Source organism: Brienomyrus brachyistius, chromosome 5, assembly GCF_023856365.1.
Source record: "Brienomyrus brachyistius isolate T26 chromosome 5, BBRACH_0.4, whole genome shotgun sequence".
In the NCBI taxonomy this organism is placed as follows: domain Eukaryota; kingdom Metazoa; phylum Chordata; class Actinopteri; order Osteoglossiformes; family Mormyridae; genus Brienomyrus; species Brienomyrus brachyistius.
This window is the reverse complement of record NC_064537.1, coordinates 9,168,280-9,192,105: the sequence shown is the minus strand read 5'-3', so window position 1 is coordinate 9,192,105 and position 23,826 is coordinate 9,168,280. Positions and strand designations below refer to the sequence as shown.

The window sequence follows — 23,826 nt, the reverse complement described above, 5'->3', positions numbered from 1 at the left end:
ATAGGGACAGCAAGACAAAGAACAGAGAAGGATCTACAAGATATGAGACTGGTGGACGTTTGCAATAAGAATGGTTTATTGAGGTGAGTTATAAAACGGGGGGGGGTGGGGGGGGGAGAGAGAAGTAGAAGATAAAATATGCAAGTGGTGCCAAACTATGTGGAGATCATGGGAACAAAGTGGGGCAGCAAGAGGCACTGGTGCAGTTACAGCAACGAACGACAAGAAATGGTGACAAGACATGGAGGAAGACTGACAGGGAAAATAAACATAGAAACCTTTCTGTAAACCCGGTACAATGGAACAGAAATGGCAAATTGTGTTGCTCCTGGCTTCACTAAAAAATGTGCTTTTTCTTAAACTGCTCCTGTAAACAGCAAGGTTGAGCACAGTACCCACAATGCAACTGCTGTTACCAAGACGGCCAGGGAGAACTAACGGAAAAGCCGTAACCGCTAAGGTGACAACTTCAGGTGTGCCGCTAAGCCTGCATGATGGAGACAGTGTACATGCAAGAGGGGACCAGGGGCTGGGGGGGGGGCAGAGGGCAGGTCTGAAAGAGCCCCCCCAAGCCTGGAGAGAGGAGACCTTGACGCAAAACAGAGACAGCGGCACTCCCCGTTTCCAGGCTGAATTGACGACGGTGGGCTTGGCTGTAACCAGCCCTGTTCAGCCACCGGGGGGCGCCGTTAATGATTCCTACGCATCCCAGCTCACAGGGTGAGCGTCAGCATGAACAGGAGCTCCAGCCGGAACAGCCAAGCTGCGTCTCTGCAGGACAGCCATGTCGCGAATGCCCGGGCAGGCATAATCATGTACCTACGACCATCCATAACACACGTCCACAGAGAATCTGGGTCTTGGTTGCCTGCACATTTTCCCTGTGATCTATGCAGCTAATGAAGCCATCAGAGCAGGAAGTTGATGTGGGAACGACTCTCCCTGAACTGCAACCTTGCAGAAAATGCTGAGCGTAAACAGATTCGGTTTATGATGATGTTCATAATTACTGTTATTTTTATCACGCCGGTGGAATAGCGTCCCATCCATGGTGTACCCCTGCCTCGCATTGACTGGGACAGACTCCAGACCCCCGCACCCTACTGAAGGCGAAAGAGCTGAAAGATGGGGGATAATGATGATGTCATCATTGCCCATAATATGTGAATGGGTGACTCTGTGTGTGTGTGTGTTTTTGTAATGATTACATTGTGGGGACCACATTTCCCCACAATGTGATAAAAACCTGTAACGTTTTATCTTGTGGGGACCCCATTTCCGGTCTCCACAAGGATAACCTCAGTTTTAAAACAATCTTTGACTGCCATCAAAAAGCTAAAAATGCCGAAAGGCTTTGTTTAAGGTTAAAGCTGGGGCTGGGTAGGGACTAAGACTGCCATAGCTGTGACGTCCCCACAATGTGACAAAAGCATCATCAGCATCAATAACTATCATTATTATTATCCATCCATCCATCCATTTTCCAAACCGCTTATCCTATTGGGTCGCGGGGGGTCCGGAGCCTATCCCGGAAGCAATGGGCACAAGGCTGGGAACAACCCAGGATGGGGGGCCAGCCCATCGCAGGGCACACTCACACACCATTCACTCTCACATGCATTCCTACGGGCAATTTAGCAAGTCCAATTAGCCTTAGCATGTTTTTGGACTGTGGGGGGAAACCGGAGTACCCGGAGGAAACCCCATGACGACATGGGGAGAACATGCAAACTCCACACACATGTGGCCCAGGCGGAGATTCGAACCCGGGTCCCAGAGGTGTGAGGCAACAGTGCTAACCACTGCACCACCATGCCCATTATTATTATTATTATTATTATTATTATTATTATTATTATTATTATTATTATTATTATTATTATTATTATTATTGTATACCTATACATATTTTAACCTGCAAATTTTTATCTCAAAGAAAATTGTGCAGGGAAGGTAACTAAATTAAATTTCCACCAAAAGACAGGACACCACATTAAACAGGAAGCACTTCCAGCCACAAAGCATCTCCTAGTTCAATAAAGAAGCAACAAAAAAGAAAAACTGCACGTGAGAACCGAATAACAAATAATATATTCATTTCAGCTTGTATTTCAGCTCTTCTCATAACAAACATCCCCCCCCCCCCCGCCAATGCCAACCCTTAACTACCTGAAGATCATCACATGCATCGATGTATGACTGAAACCAAAACAAGCGGATTACTTGTGGGTAAATCTAGTTTGTGGTTACAGGAAGCTAAGGAGTCTCACGCAGCAATGTTAGATTCATGTGGCATTGAATAACAATAATAAAAATGGCTAAGGGGGTGTTGTGCAGTGGCTCAGTGGGTAGTGCTCTCATCTCACACCTTCAAGGTGGGGGGTTTGACTCCTGTCTCTGCCCAGTGTTGTGGGAGTGTCCTTCATGTACTTTGGTTTACATAAAGCGTTACATCAAAAGACAACAAATAACGTCTATATTGTCCATAATATGTGTGTGTGTGTGCCTTTGTGTAATGATTACAGTGTGGGGACCAGATTTCCGCACAATATGATAAAAACTAGTAACTTTTTACCTTGTTAGGACATTTTTTCAGTCCCCACAAGGATAACTTCAGTTTTATAAAAATCTGTGTGTCAGGGTTGGTGCCCATCCAGTCCTGCCCTTTGTGTCGTTCCCCTGTTTGGCCAGTAGGTGTTGCTGGCTATCCTGTCCTCCTCTATGAATCCTTTATCCTCCTGTGTTTCTCCCTACTCCGGGACAGCTGCATAGCTCAATGGGCTGAGCATGTAGGGATTGAGAACCCATTGGGTGTGGGTTTGAACCCAGCTTAAGTGCTGCCCGATCTAATTTTGGTATTTTGTTTGACTTTTGTTGACCTTAGTGTTTCGGATTACGATTTTCATAGTGTTTGTTATTTTCCACCAGCAGCGTACCCTCCTTGTGCTAGGTTCTGGTTCTGGTTCTGATTGAATTCTGGAATTAGCCTTGTATTCCTTGTGTTAGATTAATGTTTTCTAGTTTGTCTGTTAACCTTCCTAGTTCTGTAATTATCCCTGTTCTTTAGTCACACCTGTTGCTTATTACTCTGTTCTGTTTGATTGGATGCCCTGTTAATCCTTCATTCCTGGGTCCTCGTTAGCTCAGTTTAGGTTTGTCTATTTAAGTTCCTGCCTTCGTTTTTCCCCCCAGTGAGTCACTGTATATGGTCATGTAGGTGAACTCTAGGTCTGTGCTTTATTTGGTTAATAAACCCCTTGTGTTGTCTTGGAAGCGCCAATGAATCAATGCCTTCTTTATGTCTGCACCATGCGCCGAGACACGGTGACCTCAGTGCCAAAAGACTTGTATTTTGTTGGGTTCCTTAGGGTTAAGGTTAGGGCTGGGTGGGGGTTAAGGTCGTCATTGTTGGGATCAGGGTTTTGCCCACAGAAATGATTGGACGGCCCCCACAAACACATGAGTACAAACATGTGTGTGCGTGCATGTGCCCTGTAATAGGCCTCGTCCACAGGGTGATACTCACAGGCCTTTGAGCTGCTTCCGGCAGGGCACCGTGTTCCTCATGCAGGTGCCGCTCAGCGGGTCCACGTCCTCCACGATGACAAAGGGCGCCTCCTCCAGCGTAACGATGGACAGGTGGTCGTCTGCATGCTCCCCGGCGTCCGAGAACAACTCGAAGCGCGGCCACACGTGGTACTTCATCGCCAACGAGCCATTCTCCCACTTTCCCACCTGGATCCACGAAAAAGGTCGGGGGGTGGGGGAGGGGGGGTGGATAAACAGGCAGCATGCCGGAATGGGGGCAGGTGCCCCGGCTAGGGTGTGTGTGTCAGGGCTGGAGGGAGCCGGTGCTCCGTGACTGGGGCTTGGCCCAAACACGGCCCCCAGGATTCGAGACAGGGCTGGGCCCCGAAGAGCTCATGATGGGCCTGTGATGGGTTTTGATGGCACTGGGACAAACTCGAGGAGACAAACAAGAGCAAAAAAAAGACACAGAAACAAGGGAAGGAGGGCAGGCCAAGCCAGGGCTTGCTGTCAGTTATAACACTGAGGAATGGGGGACTCACCCTATCCCACTGCCTCTGCTTGTCCAGAAGGATAATGACCAGCTTTGGATAAATCTGATAGCCGTCCTCACTGAATGACAGGTTGCGTCCATCATAAGTCACATTCATGAGATACCTGGGAGAGAGACAGACCTTCAGACCTCGCACTGCACAGCTGGGAACTCGGCCGGAGAAACTTCCAACGTCGCTTTTACGTTTGTGTAAATGCGGAACTGTTCAAATACACAATGCAGCATAACTACCTTAAGGGATTCTCAACCCCCCCCCCCTGTAATAAAAGGGAGACTCAGCAGACTATATATAAACCATACAAATGAAAAATGTTCAGGTTCTCCACGTTGGCATATATGAGGGTGGGGTCCCAGGGATACTGGGCCCTGCTGAAAGCTGACTGGTCCCCTCCCCTGTCGTTATTCACCCATTCAAAGCATAATGATAAGGATAGCCACTCTGCAGGAATTATGGCCCCCACCTTAAAAAGTCCTAGAATGGTTCTTGCATCTGTGTGACCACAACCAGTTCAGCTGATTAAAATCTGAGGGTTGGGACAGTATATGAAGTACCGGACACACCGGTAGCTTGCAGGTTTAAATCCCTGGCGAGGAAGCATCAGCATGCACAATTAGGGCATGTAAACTAAATCGCCGTAGGAAGCATACATCCAGGCGTGAAAAGAGGGTCAAGTGTAAAGCAGCGATGCATGCCTGGGATACAGCAGTGCGCCCAGAGAGCACATAATGCAATGCATGCCCGGGTACAGCAGCACCTATAGATCACATAACGCCATGCAGCATTATTCATACTTGCGCGACCTTTCAGGCTCGGCGCCTTTGACACGGTTATTTATATGCAGCCTCGTTGCCGCTCAGTCGGCTGGGCGCGACGTCGCCTTACGGCGGCATTTTCATTTTATTTAATTACTTGTTTAATTGCCGGGCTTTGAGCAGAAACTTGCACACGGCAGCGCTGATTTATCTTTTGGAGGTGGGGCTCCTCCCCCCCCATCCCCCCCCCCCCCAGGTACGGCTTAAAGCTTGTGGACGGTTAAGGCGAGACAAGCTCCAGCTGGCTGTCTGCCTCGAGTTCCAGACGGGAGGGGTCTCGCCTCCCAGCCTCTTCCTGCTCGCCGGCCTCTCGGTAACGGTGATGAGCTTTGCCAGGCTGCCGTCGGCGCTCTAGGGTGAGGTGCCTCACCGACCCGCACGCGATAGCAGCGTCGCCACGCCCCACACTTCAGGAGTCCGCCGAAGTCACTAAGTAACGGCGCTGCATCAGCCCCACCTCTCCGTGCTTCAGGTGGCCGAAATCCAACGTCTGCTCATTTAGATGCACAATTTCTGTGCCACAATTCACGATATATACGCTGCGGGTGATTTAAAAGTTCGCAGTTACCGATTTATGTCCAAAATGTGGAAGCTCTCATTTCTGCACCTCAGCCGGCACATCAGAAAGCGAGACAGGGCTTCATGGAGGGTGGAGAAGGTTCAATGCCGGGCGAGATACCATCGTAACATTTACAGTTTTGGGGTGTTTCAGTTCCCTTTCTTAGAACGTGTGTGTGTGTGGGGGGGGGGGGGGATAGATTTTTCAGGAAGGCTGACGCAATGTCACAGGAAAGCCTCCATGAATAATCGTTAAATATTCCGATGTTTAAAATTAATTTGCGCCTCCCTGACCTTCAGGGGAAACAAGCGCTTTTAAATGATAATTTAGTAAAACATGGGAAGACAGCAAGAAGAATCCGGGACTAAAGTACGCAAAGAAAATAGAGATAAACTGCAGAAGGCGTTGCTGGAGGGCTGAAGCAGAGTCCTGATTAAGAAAGTGGACATCAAGCCAAAAGGTTAGAGACGACGTGTCCTTGTTTTGCCGGGGAAGGCGTCTAAGCTGATATGGCTCGGTAAACACCCTGCTTTAAATGCATAACTTTAGGCTGGGCTGGATAACAGCATCTTCTGAATAAATAATATCCTTTTTTTTTTCTCCACGGCCCGTCCCAAGAAGCTCATTCAATACCCACAATGGCAATTAAAATATGTCCTTCGCAGTCTGGCTGTGCATTTTCCGCTGCCGTAAACGCAGCTTCTGTCAAAAGCAACGGAGGACGGCAGCACTGGAAGATTGCTGACACCAGAGAGAGTGACGCAAGTTTTCCAGCCATATATATGTTTTTTTTTTTTTTCTTTTTTCCTCCCTCTGCCATCGATATGACAAGCTGGGCTTGGGAATGTGACAGTCCTGCATTAGCGGCCACATTATCCAGGGGACAAAATGCTTCAGGTGTACGTGAGCCTGAGCGAGTCCATCAGCTGCCGAATACGATCACATGTGTGTGTGTGTGTGTGTGTGTGTGTGTGTCCCAGCAGGGGCATGTTACTGTCAGATTAACTAAAATCATAGTTCATCCACCTCCCTCCTCCTCAACCCCCTGCTCTCTCTCTCTCCATCCTTTTCTCTCTCTCTTTCTCTCTCTCTCTCTCACTCTCTCTCTCTCGAGGTTGCTATACCCACAGCAACGGACTGCCTCAAATTTACGTGCACAAGAAATAAACAAGCAAATAGAAATGACTGAGTGGAAAAAAGTGTCTGCTATTCCAGTGTCCCGTCCTGTTAACTGCAAACAATTCAAATACTGATTCCCAGTGTTTTTGCTCCTCTGCACAGACCCACATAAAAGCCACATAATATTAGTGGAAAATAAATACTGATTACAATGTCAACTCCGTGCCGGTTGAGTGGCTGGATGATGGATGGATGTATTCTGTTCATATGTATGTATCATATCTAGACTGCTTAAAAATGAAAGCCATTCGGTGTAACTTCCAAACACACCCAAATATCCTGACGGGAATGTCAGCGGCTTCTGTCGGGAGACACCCGTAGCTCATAAATAAGGTTTGAAAGCAAACACGCCGCCCCCTTTGGGGCAGTGTAATACCACGTATACGTTCGCGTGTACACACGCTCCCCCTGAACTGATGTTCAGGACCGAAAGACACTCAGCAGCATATGTAATGTGTTGCCATGGCACCCACAACCACGGCGATTTCCAAGCAATCTGCCACGTTGCCATGGGAACAATAATATCACCCGAGAGGGGGGGGAGAGAAAGACAGGGAGAAGGATAAGCAAAGAATGGGGCACCTATTTACCCTAACTGTTACATACTTCATTTCAGCCCTAAATAGTCCTAAATCTATTTCCATTATACATTCATCTTCTCAGCCGCTATCGTACCTTGCATGCTACACTTATACAGCTACGTACATCTGTGACTGTACTGAATACAGAGTAACACATAAATCCCATCATTTAACACACTATTAACGTTTTCATTAAGGGGAGCACAGGGCATTACCAGGCAGATCAGACACACGCACACAGTTACACGGACGGTTTGCCGCAAACATTCTGTGTACATTAGTCTGTGAATAGTGAAAAACACAGTAAAGCGTTCATTGGGCATTTTAAGGCCTTAGCTGGTGAGCTAATTAGTTACGATTACAGAAACACTCAAGCCAGTTAGTAATAACGCAGTCGTGGCATTTTACAGTGTGCATGAAAATGGAGACAGGGGCGTGCAGCACCCAGGGAGGACAGGCGGAGACAGCGGGGGCCTACGCCCCGAAAGCACGAAGAGGTGCGGCCCCCCATCCACGTGTCAGAGATACATGGGGATGGACAGGTTGAGGAGACAGGGTGTGGGCAGGGGGGGGAAAATACCAGAGTGAGAACATGGTATTAAACTGTACTAATGGGGAGACGGCAGACTGAAAGAGAGAGATGGAGAGGATGTATATCATGCACTGCCAAGACTGAGCAGGGCCGGATGCTGATATTACCTCTATCTCTCGCTGTAAGACACCTTTATCAGCATAGAAAGACTAACAATAAGAACCGCAAGACCGCAAGCAAAAACAGAAAGGAGAGACGAAACAGAAAGGACAGACATTCTTTCCCAGTTCCATTAAGTACGTGAAAAAGGCCATTAGAACAAACCCTAAAAGCTCACTGAAAGAGTCCAATTGAACAGAGCCACAGCCGGTCATATTGCTGTATTATACACCGAAGCCATTTAACGCCTCGAGGAGGCCGACTCTGAAAGGTGACGATTCCTAAAAATAACATGGAAACCTTTTCATCTCCGAAACTTAGTTGAAGGGTCAGGCACCCCGGGGAGAAATACAGGAGGAAAAGGCTTTAAACGGCGGAACAGAACCAGTTCCAAAACAACTTAGGGATGCTACAATAGGTGCGAGACCTAAGATACCCTAAAAATATAAAACAACAAGAGGAAGCGGATAAACAGCATTTCCGGAACATTCTGGACATAAGGTCAGCTTGGCCCTAACTACTCTGAGCTTGAAAAAAGCCAACTGGTACAGTCATCCTCAATTTTATACAGAACCCAGCAAGATGCAGAGAAAAACACGGATGTACAGGCTTCACATTTATCGTCTTTTGAGATTCCAGACAAATTCCCTTAGTTATATATATCATATAACCGCGGAACAAAAAAAAATCATAATGTACCCTGTTTTGTAAAGTATTTCTTTCTTACACAATCATTAGCAGATAATAAAATGTTAAACTGAATTAACAGAAAAAAAATCCACCACCAATAAGATCAAATATCATTGGGATATTTAAATGTTTCACAGTAGAGAATATAGAGGCGAAAAACAAGCCTGTTTTGAAATAGCTAAAATATGTTAAATGAGATTGAAACTCATTACAACTGCTTCTAAAATAAGACGCATTTCCCAAAATATATTGTAAACTCTTTTTTCTCGAAAGAGAGCAGCAGAAATACATGGAGGAAAACAGCCAAGAAAGGATCCCTAATTGCCTGAAATGCGAGTCAAATGCAAAGCAGCACCATTTCTATAAAATGAGCATTTAGCGAAATGCTGCAGTGGGGCCCGGCGTTACACACATCTGCTTATTTGATCTTTGCCGATTAAAAGCCCAAATGTTCTGAAGTGCCCAGAGACGCTGGACGCCCCTGCAGGGGTTGCTGGGAAACAGCGGCGAAGCAGAGGAAATGTGTCGTCGGCCTACCTGAGCACCTCATTGGGGTTCCCCGTGTTGGAGCCCTTCTTCTCAGGGGCCCCGTGGCACTCGGACTTTAGGAGAGTGTGGGGCCCCCTGTCCAGCATCATGGTGGACGTCGCCATGGCGATGACTGCCACCGCATCCCGAACTCGGGCCTCCAGCCCATAGTCCCATTCGTCATACGAGACGGAGATGAGACCTGAAGGCACAAGGAGGAAAGAGAGAGGCGGGGAATGCATAAGTGGCAGAGCTTTCTCCATAGCAAGCTGGGCCAGGAGGACCATGCTGGCAATTCAATTCCAATTCCAATTCCAATTCCAATTCATCCTTATACGGCGCCTTTCACAATAGGATCATGGTGTACATGGGTGTGTTGTGATACATTACAACACCCTTGAGGGTAACAGTTTGGATGTACCTGGAATTTGTCTGAATGCAATTCATGGAATTTATAGGTATTACAATATGTGAACCAGCTTGGGACTCGTCTCCACATCCTAGCATAACGTCCCTATTAAACGCTGCCGTTTTTGACATATTCCGGCCAACCAAACGGAACCCACAAGCAGAAACCTGCATCTTAGTTGTTATTTTTCTGCAAAATGAGCTGCTTCGTTTTCGCGCAGCAGCATGGCGGCTCAGTGGGCAGCACGGCTGCATCACGCCTCCGGGTTTGGGGCTTTGTGACTCCTTCCTCCACTCCGTGCGTGTGGAGATTGCATGTTCTCTCCCTGTCATGCGGTTTCCTGCAGGTTCCGTGGGACACACTCACAGCCCGAAGACACACAGTTAAGCTAAGGGGCGCCTCCAACCTGCCCGTCATATTCGAATGGGTGACTGTGCTTGCATATGTAGGACCCCATCCCAACCAAGGCACCCCCTGGCCTTGTGCCCTCCTTGACTCGGAAAAGTGGTTAGAAGACAGATGGATGGACGGATGGATGCGGGCATGCATGCATAAAGTGGTAAGGCACAATTTGAAACGATGCATTTTAGAGACTTCCTTCCACTGCCCAAGGACAAGCAGTTAAACCATTTGGCAGCTCTACATTCGCCACAGTGTGCATCATAGGGTCAGTGTGTATGTGCGTCCTGTGATGGACCAGGACTCCATCCAAGGACCTGCGTGACTTGTGGCCTGTGCTTCCTGGGATAAGCTCCAGGTCCCCCATAACCCTGTACTGGATAAGCAACTGGAAGATGGATGGATATTTTTCACTTCAGTATTGTGAGTTACGACACATCAGTAAGTCTTTGTAGAATTTCAGTATCCATTGTATTTGTAATGGAGTGCAATATCACTTGTGAGACTCTGTTGAAGAACTATTAAAAGTGATGGCAATTGGTTGCTAACTGGTGTCCCAAAAGGCTGACCCAGGCACTACAACACTACGTCCTGCTCTCATACAGCCCTCCGCCCGCCGTACCTGTAGGAAACACTGCTGGAACATTGTCGGCATCCCCGGCCACCAGCGAGGGCACGATCCAGGTGTAGCCATACCCCGTGAGGCCCACGGAGTGGGCGACCTCGAAGATGGTGGTGGACTCCTCCTTGGTGCAGTAGAGCAGGATGACGGGGCTCTGCAGCTTCTTCATCTGGTTCTGGATCTTGGAATCTCCATCATCCACCGACATGTCCAGCAGCAGCACCTCCTCCAGCTCCCAGCCCACGAAGCTGTTCTCGATGGTGCTGCGGATCTGGCGCGAGAGCACAGCACACTCCGTGGGCAAGAGCTGGGCTACTGAACGTCAACGCTGCTCTACGAGCCTCCCTCGTCTGTTAAGGACCCCAGAAACGGCCATCCCGAGATCCACCATATATTATACTGTAGTCACTAACATATTGGAATCATCTCCTCCTTGCTTTACATTGCAAGCCTTGAGTTTTTAACCATCTCATTGTGAGAAAGACCATCAGCTATGTGGATGAGACCAGTTTAATGTACCTTGTTAACAAAGTCCAGGTAGCCAGGATAGTAGGTGGTAACGATGGAGAATATGTTCCAGTCATATTCTTCCATGATGTTCAAAATGACTGAGGCTTGCTGTTCAATTGAGGGACCAAACTGGAAGAACATGGAGTTGTCATCCTGAAATTAAAGGAAAGAAGTTGGGCTGACTACAGAGACCAAAAAAAGCACTTAAGTAACGTGTTGTGTGATTGAAGGGCTTTTGGGCTTTTGTGTGTTTCCATTTCAGCCTCAAATGGGATGAATTGGTCACGAACGCGGAAGAGGGAGATTTGTGTCCGTGTCTCTCGCTCTACAAACTATTTGCTGCCAAACAGCAGTGCTGAGCATCTCCCCGGTTCAGGTGACGTGCGTCTCCCTCCGTATCAAAGGCTCCACCCTTCCCTCCAGAAAGCGGGCCATCGATTTGACACTTCGATCCGGGATCGATGATCATGCCGCCGGTCATGGTGACGCCATCAACGGGCTCACGGTTCAGCTGTGCTCATGAAGTGTGCACCAAAGGAAAGGATGGGGACGTGTCTTTGCCCTTGCTATCCCCAGCCTCTTCTCCTCTCACCTTGTTTCCTCCCTTCTATCTTCAGCTCTTTGCCCTGCATTACCCCACTTTCTCCCTGCTTTCATTTTTTTCCACAGCCCCTCACTCCCCACCCTCCTGCTCTCCCTGATTGGCTTACTCCTGCTCTCTCCACTCCATTCTCCCCCTCTCTATTATATTTAAGAAATTGAAATTACTGCCAAGATACTGATATAATTAGATTCACAGGTTCCTCTCCCCCATTGTAATAGTGGTGATATTGTACTATAGTACCCAGCTTGGCAATTCAGTGAATCCTCACCACACTAAAGAGTCACGGATTCGTAATTCATTCAAAAAAATAAATATTAGCACTAACAAGTGCCCCCCCCCCCCGCGCACTTCATTGTCAAGATAATTACCAGCCGTGTTTGCTCGTGTGTGTGTTTATTTCATCATTTCCTGTTGCCTAACTTTTAATGGGTCAGGGGGCCGAGCGAGCAAAACGCGGGGCCGAAGGAGGAGGCCCGGGGCACAGGGAGGCATCAGGCAGTCTCTTCTCGCCCCCTTCACTGCCCTCCCCTCCTATTACTCCTGTCCCCCTCTCCTCTTGCATGTTTGTCCTCTTGCCTCTCCTCTCTTCCTCCCAGCCACTCCACTCTCTGCTCTCAATTGCCGCTTCTCCGTTTTCCCCTCTTCTCTCCCCCTCTCCTCACTCTCTTCTCCTTCATCTTTCTCCTCTCCCTTCTCTCCCCTCCTGCCTCATTTCTCCTCTCTTCCACCTCCCCTGCCAACTCGCTTTCTCCCCTCTTCTCTCTTCCCCCTCTACTCTCTCTTCTCATTTCTCCTCTTCTCACTCACCTTTCTCCTCTCCCCTCTCCTGTCTCCTCCCCTCTTCCCCTCTCCCATCCTGCCTCTCCATCCTCTCCTCTCCTCGCTCCCCCTTCTCCATCCTCTCCTCTCTTCCCCCTCCGCTTTCTCCTCCCTTGCCCATCTCTTCCCTTCTCTCCCCTCCGGCCTCTCCTGCCTGAGGACACTGAGGCACACAGAGCCTTTGCAATAGTGGACTCGGCCCCTTTGCCAATTACACATGTGCCTTTTAACTGCTTCTTTCATTCATTCTCCAAATAGGTGTCACTCAGAACACAGTCTCTCTCACAGAGTACGGTGTCTCTCACAGAGCATGGTGTCTCTCACAGAGTACGGTGTCTCTCACAGAGTACGGTGTCTCTCACAGAGCACGGTGTCTCTCACAGAGCACGGTGTCTCTCACAGAGTACGGTGTCTCTCACAGAGTACGGTGTCTCTCACAGAGCATGGTGTCTCTCACAGAGCACGGTGGACATAAACGGAAATGTAGTCTGCACCAACACATACTGTACAGACACACGCCAACAGTACATAATGAACCGAACAGACACACACACAGTACGGAGTACAGTCACACAGAAGCGCACAGACACGCATGCTGTACTGACAGATACAAAAAATAGCAATAATCTCTCAGACACGTACAAACTGTTCTGTAAATGACACATACACAAACACAACAAACAACCTCACACATAAGCAAACATCCAGCACATATGATCACGGAGCACAAAGACCTTTGAATGACCCACACCACTGATCCCGTATACCACTGCGGAGGGCTCTGCCTCAATACAGATGGTGGAACATTCTGGCACATTTTGCCAGCCAGAGCGATGCATGGCGTTCTCTCAAGTTATGTACATACGAGTGGACTCCTTCCCCGAGTCGCCGCCCTGCCGCGGGAGCGAGTGCATTTGAGTAATACCTCCTGGAATGCTATGCCAAGCGCACGTACCCGTCGGAGCCAGGAAGCCTGTCCTTAATTAAGTATGCAGGGGGAGCGACATGCCAGCCGATTCGCCACTCGGCCCACATGGCAGGAAGTCGCCGAGATGGAGGAGTAGAGCGGGGAGACATCAGCTGGGCCTCGGCTGGGGATCAGCGCAAGGCTGCCGATTCCCGGGAACGGACGCATGGAACACCACGCTCACGCACACACCGGCCAGCCACGCACACCTGCCGGGGGAGGGGTTTCGAAACAGCCTTTTGTTTTCACGCACAGTCACACACGCTGTGAAGCTGCACTCTCGATCAATCCCGAGCGCTGAATAACATTCACATTCCTTTTTTTTTTTTTTTTTTTTAATGAAAACCCTTCGGCGCGAAGTTACCGGAATTCCGCCCCCCTTCCACTCTTCTCCTTCTCATTCCTTCCCTCCATCTCTGATGCTTCCATTTTCCTCATCATTGCATTTTTTTATTCTTGTCTTTAATCTAATACACATGAATGTAATTACGTCTTACAGTCGCCGAGCCATCATATAATTAGCAGCAACCTTATTTTAACTATATTCAGCCCCCCTCCCACCCCTTTTCTTTTTTTAACTTTAATTTAAAAACCCCGGTCTTGATTAAAGTATTTTGTCTAATTCTGTCCTGGACACTATTCAGATTCGAATGAAGAACTCTTTCCGGAGGGGAAAATGTGACAGGAAGACAGAAAAATAATCGGTGAAAGAGGAGGCGCGTGGGTTCGAGGGGAAAGGCCCAGGATGAGATAATCGAAACCACCCCCAGCTATCAGAAACCTGCCCCTAGCAACACCCCACCCAGAATAAGGCAAAAGTCCCTTACGGTCTTAGACAAAAATTTAAAAAGGGGCGGAGTCATAGAGACTCGGATGCTGCTGACTGGCCCCTGGAGTGTCCAGTCACCAGGTGGCCCATCATTATGAATTATGACCCCCGCCATTAAAAAAAATGTATATAGAATTGTCCCAGCAACTAAACAACTAAAAAGTAATCATTGATAGGTGTGAGGGGAGCAGGGCAGCAGGTGTTAACGGCACTTGCAATAGAGTCTCCTTTATTTATTAATTAGAAGTTCTTTGTGCGATTTTAATGGAGGCTTAATGTAATTCGTACCCGTGAGGCTGAAACTCGCTGTGGGCTGCCAGAGATCTCATTCCGACGAGAAATGGTCCCCAGAGCCGATCTCCATGTACAGCAGAACTGGGGCGGGAGGTGTAGCTCCATAAAGAAGGTTACAGGTTCAAGCAGCTAACGGGCAAGGTCCTACCCTCAGAAGATGGGCTGGTGCTTTTTTCCAGTCGTCTTCGTGTCACGTGGTCAGATAGAACCGCCAGTGACACGGATCTGCTGATGTTCATTTTGATTGATTATGCGCTTAATGAAGCCGTCGTCTTCGGGCACGGTAATCTCCGGAAGAGTCTCACTGCTTGCGCATACATGTCAGGTGAGATTAAATGTATTTAAACGGGGCTCGACTGTTTCACTGCATCGAAATACCAAACCAGATGAAAACACATGCGGAGAGGGGTGCCTCCGACATGTCTGTGATGTGTGAACACGCGCGAGCGTCCAAGCGGGACACGCTTTGGCACGGAGCGCTTCCGTGTTCCCGCACGCCAAGCAGCCGAATTCCAGACCGCCGCTCATGCACCAGAACTTGGTGACAGATTGAGTCCCGGCGCGTCGGCAGCGGTCTTTTCAGCAACGGCTGCCGGCCAATCCGGAGCCAGAGCTGGAATGCAGGCGTCCTCCTGCAAGCAGACGCGGGCAGCGATTCACCCTAGTTCTGCCCCTAGGGGGCAGTATGTGCAGCCCCGAGGGTGCCCAGGGATCAGATCAGGCAGTTTCAGTGCCTGTGTGACCCCTGTCTACCCCCTTGAGCCACACAAACAGCCCCCACAGAGGACAACTGTGAACCCACTCTGCCTCCTCCCTCCCCCTCCCCACAATCCTGCCCAAATCTGCTTTCTTGGCATGGCCCAGACAGCACCGAAGCGTAACAGACCGCACGGCCGTGAGAGACAGTGAGCCAGCACCCCCCCTTCTCCAACACCCCCACTTCCCCGGCTTGACTTTCCAAACTTCACTAAGAGGCTCTGCGATGTCCCACCTTGCCCGCTTTCCAATCCAACACAAAGTCCCTTTTCCCCGAGTCTCCCCCAGCGTCAAACTGGGCTCTTCCCCCCCCTCAGTTCCAGGGACGCTCCCGCTATTCCGGTTACAGGCAGCGCGGACGGTGGAAGGGCTGGTTAATCGCTGAAGGGGTTTCGTCCTCGCGATGTGGGCCAACAGGAAGTGGCCTGAATGTGCCCACTGGCCTACTCCTGCGCTGGCAGGGAGCGGATGGCAGAATGTGACACAAGCGAAGCAGAATGAAACATTAAACCCGTGACCCATTAACTGAGCGGCTTCCACTGGCTGCTAGGGAACCCAGACCGGCCGCATCCCACGCGCCGCTTTAATCACACTCATTCACGCACACGCACACAGACGGGCGCATGCCAACAGACACAAAGGGAGAAAATCTTGTGTCTGGGTTTAATTATTATACATTTTTTTTTTTTTTTTTGGGGGGGGGCGGGTCACCACTTTTTTCTGAAGAGGGTGGGGCAGGTTGTATGACAAATTACCCCAAAGGCAATCAGCCCACCGGAAAAAATGCCCTGCATGGCAAACCACCAGTGCACCTCTGGGAGAGATTGGGATTGCTGACTGTATGCAGGAGTACAGAGGGAGGTGGCGTTCAAGCGGGCAGAGGAGGAGGTGGTGATTCAGTAGGGAATCGAATACATACAGGGCATCACTCTCCTTCAGACTCGGAGAGCGGAGACCCAACGAGGTCAATGCAGAACTGCTTCACCTTAACAGCAGAAAAACACGGCAGGAGCATTGAAGTCTATGTCCCCTGGGTTTGGCCATGGATGTCAGACCTGCAAGTGGCCAAACCCATTACATATGACCCCCCCCCCCTCCCCCCCACGCTGTGGGAGGTTTAGACCTCAGCGTGTGTCTTGTACCACCTGAGGCGACTGGCCGGCATCTGGCCACGGCTCCACTCTGCCCTCTGCCAGGGCCGCCCACACCCCCTGCTCTCTGTCACTGAGCAAGTCAACCTCACACCCCAGAGCACCACCGGCGCTGGCAGGAGATCAGGCCGTGATGACAAGATAGACTCCAAAATGCAGACATCTTTAAAAAAAGAGAGGGGGGGGTGTTAGAGAACAAACGTGGAGATGCTCCTCTGATCTCAGTCTTTCAGATTCAAATGCGGAATCAAGGGCCTGGGCCACGTGTAGGAGGTCTGCAGTGGAGAGAGCTTCCTCTCGGTGCCCCTCACCTTCATCCTGCTGGTCACACCCCCTCCCCAGCCACCTACCCTCTCCCTCCTCATCCTTTCTCCTGCTCGCCTGCTCCTTCACCACTCCGTCTGCCCGGGACGCTGTGTCGCAAGACATCGGGTTTGTAATTAAAATCAAATCAGCCACACCATCACTTGTAGGGTACTGGGGGTGGGGGGGGGGGGTCTGGGTGATGTGTGCTCACCCAAGGGCATAACTTTGGGTTGAGCATTGGGGAGGTTGGGGTACCCACCCCATTTAAGGGGTCCAAAAGGTTGCATTAGCTGGTTTCGATTATTGGAGAGATTTACAACCCCTACATAACTTATGCCCATTCTGGTACCTGTGACTGACGCCATGGTACCACTCCGGCCCCCATGTGTCCCCAGATATTCCAGCATATACTAACACAAACATAACTGTGACACGTACACGATATGAATACAAGCCAGGCGCTAACAGCTTCTGTGTACGATGAGACGGTGCCTCGAGAAACTGTACTGTTCATAAATGCAGATGCATTCTGGGTAGGAAAAGTGCAGAACAAACAAAAAGACGTCATTTGCTTCCACACAGGACCGATTCAGTGACAGTTTTATAGCTTTTAGAGAACATAAATTCTACTAATGGGGATATTTCTGGAAGTGTTTTTTTTTCTTCTTTTCTTTAAAAGAACACTGATCCACTTAAAGGGTCAGCTCCAAACCGTCTCTGATTTGAGCTGGTCCTGGCAGGTAACTTGTGAAGGTGCCTCAGCCGCAGATAGTGTGAAATGTGAGCGGGGAAAGTGTGACAGACCCCAGGGACAGGCTCTGGGGTTCACACGGACACTGGCCCATGTGGAAAGCTGAGTGTCCCCTTCTCCTGTCACTTACCTATTCAAAACATATCACTGCCTAACGATACGATTGGCTTGTCTATGACTTAGAGCCCCTCTTATGCCCCCTCCCCCGCCTACCTTAAAAAATGCTAGAAATCACCCCTCAGCTCGAGGTGGTAGGAGCAGGCATGACCCTGCTCTGGTACGCTGAATTTTTCGCATAGGGGCCTGCCAGCACTGGGAGGTGAAAGCGACCGAGATAGAGGGAGGAACAGACACAGAGAAGTAGACAAGGACAGGCCCTGGATGCGGACAGACAGGGAGAGCAGGGAAGGAGACAGTTTCCATTTTTAGACTTCAGACAACAAAGAAATAAAATTGCTCTGAGGCAGCGAGCATTTCGGAGAACTGAAAAAAATACACAAATATCCATCCATCTACCATAATGCTTAACCTGTAAGAGCTTTCGACCAATCCCAGAATGCACAGTGTGCGACACGGGGAGATTACATATAAACACAGAGGCCAGTTTAATAGGCGCACCTGCACCCCAAGCAGCCAATCACGTGGCAGAAAACAAATACATACAGCATGCTGATGGAGTGCTGAGGTTCAGTCGCTGTGTGGATAAGCATTCGAAGGAGGTAAGTGGTTCTGAACGTGGTGGTGTTGCCGCCACACATGGCCGGTCCAAGCATCTCAAGCACAGATTTTCACACACTACATGGTCTAGATTTTACAGAAATGGTGTGATGAACAGAAACCATCCAGTCGTTGGCATTTCTGTGGCAGAGAAAAGCTTATTAATGCCAAAGGTCAGAGGAGAATGAGTTAGGGTCATTACATCCAACTAGAAAACTACAACTTTGACAATCAATGGCGTGCAGAGTGGCGTCTCTGAGCTCTTCTATCCCTGAAGTGGTTATGGAGGCAAAAGGAGGTTCCTGTTATGCTCGCCTTCTCCTTCCTCTCATTTCCTGCTCTCCCCACCTGTTCTTTCCTCCTGGTTCCTGCTCTACCCACCAGCTCCTTCCTCCCGAGTTCCTGCACCCCCTTGTCTGGTCCTTCCTCCCGGTTCCTGCTCTCCTCACTTTTTCCTTCCTCCCGGTTCCTGTTCTTCTTGCCTTCTCTTTTCTCCTGGTTCCTCCCCACGTGGTCCTTTGCCTTCGTCACTCCTGTCACATTACCCTCCTTCCCCTTCCATCATTCTGTCCATTACTTTCTAAGTGTTATTCAGAACGGCATGATTGGTAGGACAGAAGAATTTCAATAATGCCAAAAGCACTTAGGGGAACACAATCAATCTCCCCCCCCCCCCCTCTTTCCTGCGCTCACCTCCTCGCTCTGTTCATTGCCCTTTCCCACGTCCTGTTGCCCTTTAGTAAAAGCACCACTCCTGTCTGCCCATTATTCCACCTTGTTCTGGAAAACCTTTCTGCTCCCATAAGCGTGTCCCCACATGTCCTCGTCCACCTCTGCATTTCTACACTAGCACCGTGTCATCAGATTGGCAGATGGGGGGAAAAAAACTGGACAGACAGAAAGGGAGAAGGAAAGAGGGAGAGAGAAATTCCTAATTCAAAGAGACAAGCTGTGTTTCCGTAGCAACGTGGTTTCCATCGAAACGGTCTTGCTAAAGATGCCATTAGTCCAAAATGAGTAAAAAAAAAAAAAAAAACCGCGACACGCAGATGCTCTGTATGCAAACAGAAGAACACACTTGCAAGAAACCCATTTGCACACCTGTGGTCGTGTGCAGCTCCGTGCATAGGGGGGGCGGCTTCGACAGACAGCTGCTGTCTGACCGACATCCCATCCAGGGGCTGTGCCCCGCCTTACGGCCTGTGCTTCTTGGGAAAGGCTACAGGCCCACTCTGACCTTGTACTGCATAAGCAGTTACGGATGTATGGATGTATGGATGGATGGTTGGTTTAATCCCTCTCTCTCTCTGGTTTGTATCACCTCTTGCCCCATGGAGAGCTGTGCCTATTGGATGCGCTAGGCGAAGGTGCCCATAATGGAAATCTGACAGCGCTGGGGAGTCGCAAAATGAAAATATCACACACAAACCTAAGAGCGGGCCGTCGCTTTCTGATGACATGGTCATGTTGCCGCCGACCCCCACCCCCGGCTCCCTCAAGTGCTGCATCGTCCAAAGTCACATTTACATATTACATCCACTCTAAAAGCCCCGCCGATGCAGGCCACTTCAGAACACCAGTGCTCCCTTTGAATTTTAATTTTCGATTGCTGCCATTGTGAACGTCTGACTCTAAACTTCAGGGAGGCTTGGGTGGGTGTGGGGGGGGGGGGGGGGGGGGGGATTGTTAGGTGACATCGACGCTGATGAGAAGCCCTTAGAAATCCTCAATGGCAGGATGGGGTTTGGATATGAGTTTGTCATACTTCATCACATTATACGTTCATGTGTGTGTACAAATGTATGCGCTCACATGACACACTGGATTACACAATCCACCCAAAGGCAGCAGCTTCTCCTGGAAGGGCTGACACTCATTCTGACATCGGCATTCGATTGTCTCAGATGCTCCTGAAGGTGGAAGCAGCCAAGTGTCCCGTTTCAGCGGCGGTCAGGTCCAAAGCAGACCCAGGAAGGGCAGCGAGCCCCCCACCACCCCCTCAGCAATCGAGGCACGGCTGTGATTGACACTGGCACGTTCCGGCTCGTTGGAAATGTCCATTTCCGGAGACTCCCATTGGTATTCTCACCCCAGTCTCTACAGGCAAGACGATACAGTCTAGATTCCAGACCAGTGCGGGGGGGCCTCTCACACCCCCCACCGAAGTCATTCACAGTAGCTTCTCCCCGATCTTACTTATATTAATGTGGTATATGAATGTATACATCTTTGCTGCTGAGCTGTGAGCTACCAAACAAATTTCTTTGTATTTCTGACACAATGACAATAAAGTCTCATCACAAAAAACACACAAACCAACGAACATGGCTGCCGTGTGTATGATCACATGTATGCACACATGTGTGCCTGTGCCCCCCCCCGCCCGTGTGTAACAATGGCTGAACACTGACAGCCTGTGGAGTTGGGCTATACCTATCAGCAATGCCTGATATATTAGGGTTGCGTTTGACTTGGACCAGAAGGTCACCAGTTCAAATCCCAGGCTTCACAGTCGGGCCCCTGACAGAGGCCCTTATCCCCCCAATTGCCCCAGGCACTTGCTGACCCTGCAAGCCCAAAATGTGTCTAAAAAGGTGGGTGGTTGACGGTTCAAGTTTGAAAGAGCCAGCTTTGGTAACACAGGGTGGGATCATTTGTGGCCAATTGTAGGGATCACAGGACTGCGGCGTTTAAATTCATCACAGCTTGTTTCATTTCATCTGGGGTCTGTGGGGGTGGGGGGGGGTGGGGGTGAATCTCCCCCGGCATAGGAGTCGCCTGGATGAATGGGTCGGCAAAGCAGATTAGCCGATTAGCTAGACACACTTTCCCAGTTCAAAAAAAAAAAAAAAGACAGCTAAAAATTCACTGCAGACCAGTCACCTTCTGTAATGGTAATACTGGCCATTTCAATCTGAATGCAGCACCCTGAGAGGCAGGTGCCCAAGCGGCCGGTCCTCCCTCGCTCAGATGCCCTTTGTCTATGCCCAGCTGAGCTTGCCAGTAATGGACTGAACGCCTCATATCTCTCTCTCTCTATCTCTCTCCCTCTTTCCATTAATCCCACCCCCCCTCGACAGAAGGGCAGCGCTTAGCACCCCTGTCCATCAGTCACCTGGCCGGGTGAAGAGGGGCAAAGGTGAAGAGGCTCAGCCCGTGAAAGAGAAAGACGACAAGAAGGGAGACAGCAGGTCCAGAAGCCGAGGGCAAGAGCCACTTTCCGGCGCATGCGGGGGGAGACGAGGGCAGAGCCCGAGCTAACAGAGACAGCTGGGTGACGTGGAGGAAACTGAGAGAACGACAAGGTTGGATGGGGCGGGGCAGGGCGGGGGGGGAACTGCAGAGGGCCAGACGGGGCAAAGATGACACAGGATGGCAGGATATCAGGACTGAGAGCCAAGGGGCAGGAAGGAGTCAGAAGGAAGATGGACGAGGAGAAGGAGCTGCGGGTCGGGAAGAGGAGAGGAGAGGAGAGGAGAGGGGGACGGCTGGCGCTCGGCTCACTCCTGATGGGTGACTCACACCAGAGGGGGCGCCTTCTGGCTCAGTGCTTGGCCCACGCAGCAGACATGGATTTAGGCAGCAGCCCCCCCCCCCCAACCCTCTCCCCACAGTACCACCACAGGAGGGGATGTAACTCTCTCATACAGCTGCTTCCCTCCATGCTGATCAGACCGAGTTTCAGACCACATGCGATATCAAGGCGCAGGCCACTGCCTTTCAAATCCCACATCCAAAGCGGCTGGAGATGGGGGGGGGGGGGGGGGGGGGATCAAAGACAGAGAAAGGGGGCAAAGGCTCACACCAGGCTAAAGGACGAGAAGAACCGGGGGAGTGTTTTAGAAGCGGGACAGGTTCCGGGACACGGAACAAACAAAATGGGTTTGGGGATAAGCCCGGCGCAGGAAAAATCGCATTCAGAACTGCAGGTTCCCTCCCCTCCATGGTTTTTAAGGCAGAACTCCAAATAAAGATTTACGCTTTTTTAATTCCTTTGAGGTTGGGGAAGAAAGACAGAGTAATAGACGGCAGAACTGTGACTAGTATGAGCTGTACAATAAAGGAAAGCGAGAGAATGAGAGAGAGAGATAAATGTGAGGGGAGGGGGGCGCAGGACAGACTCTGGCTCTATTTTAATCCCTTTATCTTCTGGGACGTATCCTAATTGCAAAAGCGTTCTATAATGGCGAATGTTGATCTATGGGACGGAACAACGCACCATAATAGAGCGAATGACAATTCGGAACGCTGTTACAAAATGAGGCATCGCGTGCACAGTCATCGGACTGGTGGCCAGGGCCAGCCACTCGGGCACAGATTTAAGAAGTTAAAAAATACATTACAAACCGCAGCTGGCTGGCAGTGGATAGATGCCGGGGAGGGAGGCATGGAGGGATTCAGGAAGGCCACCTCTGCGCGAAGCGTCCGGCTCCCGTGACCAAATCCCTCTGAGATTCCCGGAGCTCCGGCCTTGCCGCACCCCCCTCCCCCCTCGGGCTCCCGCAAAAGGATCTATCCCAACCCTCATTCATTAGCCTGAAATCTGTCCTGACAGCAGAATGTCTCTGTGCTGGGAGGAGGGGGGGTGGGGGTTATTAGGGAGCAGCAGTGCCACGTGGCATGCCGGGGGGGAGTGCCCCTCTCTTCCCACACGGGTGTGCCTCGCACACCTGCACAGCCCCCCAGCCCGCTCCAGTGCCCTATAAAACATAACGTGCTGCACCTTTAAATCGTCCACCGTTCCCCGGCACGTAAAAGCGTGATATGAGGCCATTAAGGTGCAGCGCACCAAATCTGTAGAATCCCAGAACGACATGAAGGCGGAACATTCTGGTAGTGCTCGTTTCAAATGGGAATCGCTAGAACAATTACAAGCCGAGAATTTAAGAGGAAATAAAGGTGTTGAAGCGCCCCCTGGTTCTTAAGCATGACATCACACATTTGTGATAGCGGGCCCCCTAACTCTGCCCTGTTTTCATTTGGTGGGTGGTGGGGGGCCCCCCCCTTCAAAGAAGTTTCCAAACTACCACTTTCACACACTTCACTGTTAAGCCACAAGGAGGGAAGAGTGATGTAATGCTGCTCTCAGCCAATCACTGTCCTCGGCTGCTAGCAGAATGAACCGCAATCAAAAATCCTTAAAACAAAATTTGTCTATTTATGGAAGAGATGGTTAACCAAATAAATGGATGAAGTAGGTTATTAATGGGCAGAGTGGCAGCTCAGCAGGTAGTGCTATTACCTCGGTATCTGGAGGGTTAGGGTTAGAGTAGTGGCTCTGTTCTGTGTGTGTGTGTGTGTGTGTGTTTGCATGCTCTCTGTGTTGCGGGGGCTTCCTCTGGGTACACTAGCTTCCTCTCGCAGTTCAAAGACATGCAGTTAGGTTAATTAGCATTTTCAATTACCCATTGTGTGTGTGTTTATACATGCCCTGCAAAGAACTAGCATCCCAGGCAGGGTGCACCTCTGCCTTGTGCCCTTCGCCGCCCAGCTAAGGCCCCGTGCTGCTCCCTGCCCAGCAAAGGAGGTTGGAAGATATATGTTATTTAACAAAGCTAAAAAAGCGATCT

General features: G+C 50.0%; 1 protein-coding gene across 1 annotated transcript in view; it reads right to left on the bottom strand.

Annotated features, from left to right (window-relative positions):
• Positions 1-23,826, bottom strand: part of LOC125742508 (glutamate receptor ionotropic, NMDA 2B-like) — a 61,597-nt gene that overhangs the window by 17,996 nt on the left and 19,775 nt on the right. Inside the window, 5 exon segments of the mRNA XM_049014578.1 lie at positions 3,527-3,735; positions 4,071-4,185; positions 9,132-9,324; positions 10,553-10,823; positions 11,072-11,215. Of these exon segments, the coding sequence (XP_048870535.1) occupies positions 3,527-3,735; positions 4,071-4,185; positions 9,132-9,324; positions 10,553-10,823; positions 11,072-11,215 (932 nt within the window).